At 52.7% G+C, this 8358-nt stretch overlaps 1 protein-coding gene across 1 annotated transcript; it reads left to right on the top strand.

The window, feature by feature from the left end:
• The first annotated feature begins 2001 nt into the window (after window positions 1-2001).
• RNF222 (ring finger protein 222) lies at window positions 2002-5285 on the top strand. The gene is made up of 2 exons (XM_044984458.1): window positions 2002-2031; window positions 4139-5285. Exons 1-2 carry the CDS (start codon window positions 2025-2027, stop codon window positions 4831-4833), a joined length of 702 nt encoding a protein of 233 aa, XP_044840393.1. The 5' UTR covers window positions 2002-2024; the 3' UTR covers window positions 4834-5285.
• Window positions 5286-8358: the final 3073 nt, after the last annotated feature.

Here is an 8358-nt window from a genome sequence, read left to right as displayed (position 1 = left end):
GAACTGACAGGGATTTCAATGCAAACAGTCACCTCTGTGAGCAAGAGTTAGGCTAACTGTAACCCTAATAACGCGAGATTTGTAGAAGCGAGGATTGTGTGAGGCGAATGGGAAAGAACTGTGTGAGAAGTTGTTGTGACCTTGTGTCGATAAGGTGGAATGCAGACTAGCGTCTAAATAGAAGTGAGAAAAATAAGATATCAAGATGGCCTGTGTATAAACAAAATGCAGCTGTTGCTTATTATTGTATGGAACAAAAAGTATAAATGCTTGCTGTAATTGTTTACCTGTAGAGAGACCTGCCTAGGAGGGGGAAACCCTGTGTCCTAGCGCACTCTCTCCCTCTATGCAATTGCTAGAGAAATAAAGTATCTGACTTTGCTGCACTCAACCAAAAAGTGAGAACTAAGCTTTTTTCCGACACCCTCCTCTTGCCAGACATCTGCTCAGGTGCTGTAACCCAAGTCATCTCTGCTGTGCCCATTAACACACACGCTCTGAACCCTGCATGCTGCATGGGCAGCTGATGACGTGCCATCACCTATGCATTGCTTCTGGGCAGATTCCAGGGCCTTATCCAGCATGGGCTTCAGATCCCAGCAATATCTGGATCTGCCTGTAATGCACCCTGACACCTGCCCAATAAATCCTGGAGGTCCCACTGTATTGTTATAGTCTAACTGGGGTGGGTGCAGATCATATTGTAACAATAGAGAGTGTGTTATGGGAACTCATCCAAGATGAGAGTCTCAGAGCCACTTAAGAGATTTGTATGTCCAGTTCTCATCACAGTTCATGGGAATTGAGTGTCCAGATCCACTAGGCAGCTTTGCAAATCTTATCCCAAGCCAGCAAAGGAGATTCAAATTTATGTGACAACTGGTGAAGATCTCCAACTCAGAGGTGATGGTGGGAGCTAGGGGCAGAGTTAAGGTTGGAACTGGGAGCAGCAAAAAGCCCTTAACATCTTATTAATTAACCTTAACATGCCTTCTTACTTGGGGTTTGTATTAGGACTATGCAGGAGCACCAGGCAGCTGGGACATGTTCAGCACAGCTCATAGCTCCTCCTGGCTTGGCTAGAGGGAACCTTCTTTGGAACATACCTGGCAAACTAGGGCTTATAAACCTCAGTGTGGAAGCACATCTAGGCAGGCCAGCTGCTAGACCAGGGTACCCATCCCTGCTTGGTAGGAACACAACATTATAATTCAAGGGGGTGGGGGTGAGGGTTGGGTGCATGTTTCACTGAGGCCTCGTGCATGGGAGAGACCTGGCAATGGATGCAGCAGGAGGAACAGTGATGTCTCCATTCCAGGCTCCGCACAGAGGTGAACAATGTTATGATGGTGTTTCTGGATTACCTGCCACCTCAGACACCTGCTGCTGGCTCCTTGCCAGTCCCCAGCTGGAGAGATGGAGTGAGAAGCCTTTAAAACACAAACGAGTTCCACCACATTCACTCCCGGGGAGCTGTCCTGTTCCCTCATGGCCATTGTGCAATGCAGAAGGGATGATACACAAAGCAAACCCCGACTTGTTATATAGGTGGCTTGCACTTGTTCTCCTTCGCCAGTGTAGTGCCAGGAAGGTCAGACACAGGCAGGCCACGATCCTCGGACACAGGAACTATGGGTGGAGAAGCGATTGTGCTCTGGCCATAGACAAGGTAAGATGTTTCCAAGGGCAGGAGGCTTGGGAGCTGGGGGCTGGAGCATCTCACAGGTAGCTCTGGTGGCTAGGTTAATAGGGGAGAAAATGCTGGTGTTGAGTCCCTGCTGGGCTCCAAACACACTGACTGGATTCCATGTTGGTGGAAGTGGGTCCATCCCCACGGACTTCAGTGAAGCTGTAACCATTTACAGCAGGTGTGACTGTGATCCATTGTGATTTCTGAAATCCCTGGACTGGAGAGGATATGGCTAGGATGGCGCAGGGGGTGAGTTAGAATGCTGTGTCTTTCACCTCTATGACACCTGTTCAGACTGTGCCTAGGTCAGCAATGGCAGAAAGCATGGCAGGGAATGTCAAGTAAGTGTTGGAAGGTGGTATTACGTCTGTATACAGTAGTGAGTCCATTCCAGGGACACTGTGTCCAGATCTGGGGTCCACCCTTCCACAAGCAGGTGGACAAATTGGAAAGGGCTCAGGAAAGAGCTACAAGAATGAGCCAAAGTCTGGAAAACCTGCCTTATTGTGAGAGAGTTCAGAAGCTTTAACTGAGTTTCTCCAAGGGAAGGTTAAGAGGTGACTTGATCACAGTCTACAACTACCTACATGGGGAAGAGATTTCTGACAGTAAAGGGGCCTTTAATTTAACAGAAAAAGATGAGCTGCAAGGTTGGAAGCTAAAGTTAGACAAATTCAGGCTAGAAATAAGGCTCACATGGTTAGCAGCGAGGGTAATTAATCATTGGAACATCTTACCTACGGACATGGAGGGTTCTCCGTCACTTGCAATCTGTAAAGCAAAAGCAGATGTCTTTCTAAAGGATCTGCTGTAGCTCAAACAGATGATACAGGCTTGACGCAGGTTTTAGGAGGGGAATTACCTGGCCTATGTTATGCAGGAGATCAGAGCAGATGATCCTAGTAGTCCCTTCTGGCATTGAACTGTATGATCCTGTGAAAGTGACTACCTCCCAGCTTACGCTGTGAAGTCTGCTCTGTGCGCGGAGAGGACTTGGCTGGTGTCTTTGGTGTCAACCTGGCAAAAAACGCTTTTGCTGTTGGCACTGTCAGTCTCAGCAGGGACCGAATGGGTCACGGAGACTGAACTCCGGTCCCAACCCTGCAGGGCAGGGCAGAGGCACGTTGTAGGGCAAGCATGCCCTGCTGCTGCTGCGGGTGTTACAGCATTTCAGTGATTAAGCACAGGACTGCAGTCTCCCGACCTGAGAGATGAGAAGAGATGGCATCATTCTCCAGCATTACACATACCTCAGGGGAAAACCCAGAAAGGGTGGTGGGGCCAACACCTCCAGTCTCCAGTGTATGAAATGTTCAACTGGTTTGTGGACAGCCTCAATCTTTTGTTTAAAGCCTACCTACCTACCTATCTGATTGCACATGCACCACTGTGAATCTGACTGGGGAGCAGGTTTCACAGGACATTCTCCCCTCTGACCTGGCTTCGCCCCATTTTTTTCACTCTATTTGGCTTTTCCCGTGGTGCGGGAACAAACTCCTTTCCGAGTGGCACGGGCAGGATGGTAGCTCTTGGCCTGGCTGTACATCCCACACACTGATGAGCTTTTTAGCTGCTTCCAGTGAAATCTGGAGGTCCTCCTGGGCCAGAGGGTGCATTTCCTAGGTGGCTTGTTGCATCTGCCACCTGGCACTGGGCAGGGTTAGCCAGCCCCATCTATAGATTGGCTCATTCCCCTTTCATATTTTGCATTCAGAAACTGTTGCTCCAGGCAGCCAAAAGCCTAAAGCAGCTGAGATTCTTGTGAAGAACATTCTTCCAGAAATGCCTCACCAGAGCACCCTAATATATGTCGCACTCTGCAAATGTCTCACCCACCCAGAGGGTAGGGATGTCATGCAGTTACTAACACACAGCTCTGCGCTTCTTTCTGCTGTGTAATTTGGATTGGCTGAAGGCTTCTGATTTGCATAGTGGCCATACAGTTCTTTATCCTAACCATATGGTATACACATTCCTGTGCGCTGGTTGGCCAGACACCACTGTTAGCCATTTAGAATTGAGAGACCTGCATAATGATTGTACTGTTACTTCTCTGTAGCCCTAGTGTGATCGTACTCATCTCTTGTACTGTTCTGATGGGCTCCTATAATCTCTTGGCTCTGATGGCTCCCCTCAGAGCTCTTCCCCGATATGCCCATCTCAGCATGTGATCCTCCCCGGCCCTGATCCACCTGCTAAAAGCATAGGGTACCATTTTCCATGGGAGAAGGAGGGGATGGCTGCACATTTCTCCCAAGGCCAGGCCACCGCAGGGAGGAGAGATGGAGAAGACAAGAGGTCAGTGGGGAGACAGGGAATTAGAGTAGCCAGTCAGAGAGCAAGGGAGAGACAATGGGGAGCGTAAAGTATTAATAGCCGGATGTGATCGCCGGTACCTGGGTCTAGCTGCTGTTTGTTATTCATGCCCATCGTTTCTTTTCCCCCCAGTTACGGCGCGTGTGGCTGACATGACTGGGGTATCTGAGACTCACACCAGCAAGGGGAAGCCCCTGGGTGAGTGCCCCGTGTGCTACGAGAAATTCCACCCGCTGGAGGCTGCCCAGAGGACACTGAGCTGTGGACACACCTTCTGCCATGACTGCCTGGTGAAGTGCCTGCTCTCCACCAGGCTAGACGGGCAGGTCCAGAACAATCTCATCTGCCCTGTCTGCCGCTATGTGACGTTCCTCAGCAAGAAGGTGACCCGCTGGCCTCCCAAACCAAGGGAGCCCCCGCAACCTCTGGAGCTGGCTCTCTCACCCTCCTTGTTACCCCACCTAGCAAAGTCAGGGCCAGACAACACCTTGGTGGTCCCCAGCCATTTTGTGATGCCAGTGCAGAGCTATGACAGGAGCGACAGCATGTGTGGTGTCCCCATGGACTCAATGGCCATGCCGACCGGCCTGGCTCGGGAAGCCCACGTCTTCGTGATCAGTGATCATGGGATGCCGCTGGTGGAGGAGAACTGTAGGTCAGAGGTTAGGGGACGCAGCACAGAGGCGCCAGAGTCAGGGGCATCCATGAGTTCCCTTGGGATGCGGTGCTGCCAGTCACCCATTATACTGGCTGTTCTCCTCATCTCGACAGTCGCCCTGTTGGCGGCTGTGTTCCCTTGGGTCCTGTTGGTGAAGAGGAGTTCCTGAGCGGGACTGGAGAACGCTCCAAACAGGACCCAGGCAGAGAGCTGTGCCTAGAACCCAACACTTGCAGAGATACCCAGTGCCTCTAGGCGAATGCCCCCTTCTCTTGGGCACAACTCAGGATCCTTGGATTGTCTGCAATATGGAAATCCTGCAGGTGGCCATGATGCAAATACCTGTGGGCTTGCTGGCCAGTGTTTGCATGGGAGATCTCTGAGGAATGCCCAGAGGCTGCAGGAAAAGGCACCATGACTTAGCAGGTGTTGCACTTCCTTCTGACCGAGGGGCTGAACCAGTGCCCCGGCGAGGTGCTGGGGGCCGTGCGCCAGAGTGAGTGGGTGGGTGGTGCTGAGACAGCTCAGGGGTGCAGGGCTGGCAGAGGTGCTGCCTTGGAGCCAAGAGGCCATGCCAAGGACCTGGCCCCTTGTGATAAATGTATTCAGACACCAAGTCACAGGACAGAACCCTGCCCGTGTCATGTGGAGGCACAAGAGGCACCGGCCTTGTTACCTTTGGTGTGATTATTTCGCAGCCCTAGAACAGTTGCCACTAAAGTGTCTTGGACGTTGGTGGTGGACACGGTCGCCCCAATTAAACATCCTCAGTGATGCGAGTTTGCTAGTCTGTTTTTTCCCTAGTGGACATTGTACCCATAGCGCCCCAAGGCACTCAGATGTTGGCTCTGGCTGGTTCTGTGCAGTGGGGACTGGCAAAGCCCATGGAGCGTGACGCTCTGGGACTGCCAGTGACACCTTGCTGGGTTCCAGACGCGGTAAAGAGCGGGACTCAGCTCCCCTTTAACTTGAAGTCTTTCCTCAAAGATAATTCAGTTGAAAGAAAAGCCCTCTAGCTACTGGGCAGCCTGTGCCATGGAGCCAAATCCCCTCCCTGCCCCCTGAAACTGGGCGGGCACAAGGAGAAGCCCTGTGCATGGCAGAGTCTGTATCTCTGTATGAATCTCTCTGCTTGTCTCTGCTGTGCTGCCCCAGCCTCTGGGCCTGTGTGGCTCAGACTGACACCATTCATCAGCTAACACCTGACCCTATGGCTCTCTCTGTCTGCTCCATATCCCACCCTGGCTTCCTCCCTCTCTGCACCTCTGTTCCTTCTCTAGCAGCCTCTCCACTGGGGAAGGCAAACCCAGAAACGTCTGGGATCCAGACAGACTTTTGAGCCCACGAGGGCCAACACCAGGGGCACTGTCTACAGTCAGGCAGGGTGGTTCTCATGGCCCAATGGTGCACATTAAGGGGCTCCCCTGGCCGGTTGAGTGTCTCTCCTCCAGGCAGGGTGCAGGCTGTTCTCCCTATGGATCTGGCTGTCGGTGTGCTACACAGCTGTGAGCAGGGGGCTTGCCACTCACACAGACCTCTCTCTTCCTCCACCATTGAAAAGCAGTGATGGAAAACAGATGAGCAGGAAGGAATGCACCAGGCCTGCTGCCCTCTTGGGATCGCCAGGTTCATCGCCCCACTAGGGTCCAGCTGTCCACCCCCTCGCACTGCCCTGGGGTTCTGCAGTGGCCCAGGGTCCCTGTCAATCTTGTGTGTCTGCTTGGGGCATGGAGCCACCTCCCAGGGAGTCAGGCCAGTGCGGAGATCTCTCCTGGATCATGGGGCATGCAGTCAAGTCCCGCTGTGCTGCACCTGCACAGACACATCTGCCTTTCTAATGGTGGCTGCTCTGTGAATGGCCTGGGAGTGTGGGCAAAGGTGCATTGCTGGGAGGGTGATGACTCTGGAGCATGTCGGACAGTTGTACTGAGGAACTGAAGATAAAAATCCCTGTCTCTTAGCATTCCCCTCCTGCCCCTCAGCTCCGGCATCCCCTGCCTGGCCACAACACCCCCTCCCCCCCTCACCCCCCCTCCCCAAGCATCCCCTCTTCTTTCCCATGATCCTGGAAATTGCCTCCCACCTGTCTCCCAGATAGCTGGTCCTGACCTGGAGAACTAGGGACAGAAAGTGGGGAGGTTTAGAGACATTTCTGTGAGGCTAGGCAGGGTGTCCAGCTGCCAGGAGGTGGGATGGTTTGGGAATCCCAGAACCAACCTGCTCCTGGAAAATCTTCTCTGGTTTCCTTTAATGGCCCCTGTTCATGGTAGCCCCTGGTCCCATCAAATGGGCAGGCTCCTGGTGTGCTGCCCCCAGTGTTCTTAGGGTTTATATTGCACAGATTACACCCATGCTGTGATGAGTGGAGCTGGATAGCTGCACTGTATTACTCCCACTCCTGGCACGGGCAGGCTACTTACAGTGGGGGCTGCTCCTGCACCAGGGAAGCTCTCCCCCAGTCCCTTGCAGCTCATTTCTGGTGGCATGTAGTGGCCAGGGCAGGAGCAGGAGCGAGGTTAGCCCCTGGCCTTGATTTGCACAATCCATATTTGTGGGATGCTTGGCAAAAATGCCCTCCCACGGCTGGGCCACATATACCCTGGAGGAAATCTCTGGGCCAGCTGTACACCCCTCAGGGGGTCTCTGGGCCAGGCTGTACCTCCCTCAGGGGATCACTGGGCCAGATGGTATGCCCCTCGGGGGTCTCTGGGTCAGGCTGTACACCCCTCAGGGGGGTCACTGAGCCAGATGGCACGCCCCTGAGGGGGTCTCTGGGCCAGGCTGTACACCCCTCAGGGAGGTCTCTGGGCCAGATGGTACGCCCCTCAGAGGGTCTGTGTGCTGGACCACCACTGTGAAGGTTTCCAGGCCGGACTGTACTTGCCCTCTAAGGGAGCTCTCTGATCCAGACGACACGCCCCCTCATGGTGGTCTGGTGCTGACGTGGATGTGTTAAACGAGTTGTTGAATTCCCTATTAGGAGCATGGGAACCTCTGAAAGGTGTCACAGTTCTCCAGAGCCATCTAAGCAAGGTCTCTTATCAGCTGCTTGTGTCACGCTGAGCTCATAGAAAGATTTTGTTGTGGTTATTAGGTCTTGGTGCAGTGTTTCCACATCAGTGAGACATCCCATTAACTTTTGACTTCATGACAGAGCCTGTCACCATCACTGAGGGATCTGGGTTCCTCCCAGTCATTCATGAATTTATCAATTCCTAGTTACCACTCTGCTGTTACAAAGTTTCATTGATCCAATCAGGGAGCAAAAACACACCATGTGACTATTCACACTCCATGACCAGTTCACAAAGTAACCAGAGGCTGTGCTATTCCCACGGGACATTCTGATGTTTCAAAATGTGTTTTCTCCTGTACCGCAGTGGTCCCCAACCTTTTTGTGACCAGTAGCACATTCATGTTTTCAGACGAGCGTGGCAGGCGCCAACAATTTTTCAAGGCTTATTTTGTATTTGTACATTAAATAATACAAAAAACATATTTAATATTATATAATATATGAATCCAGAGAGAGGAGAGAAGCTGGAGAAAAGCCGCGAGGACAGAGAACACCAGTGCCCGCAGCCCTGGAGTACTCTGTTCCCAGCAGGCGCAGGGCCCCAGATTCTCTTCTCCGCTGGGCACTAGGTGGGCTCCGCACCTGCCGGGGACCGAGAACACCAGCACCTGCAGCCCC

The sequence above is a fragment of the Mauremys mutica genome, chromosome 12 (assembly GCF_020497125.1).
Source record: "Mauremys mutica isolate MM-2020 ecotype Southern chromosome 12, ASM2049712v1, whole genome shotgun sequence".
Lineage (NCBI taxonomy): Eukaryota > Metazoa > Chordata > Testudines > Geoemydidae > Mauremys > Mauremys mutica.
Note: the sequence above shows the minus strand (reverse complement) of the source record. Positions and strands in the feature narration are given on the sequence as shown.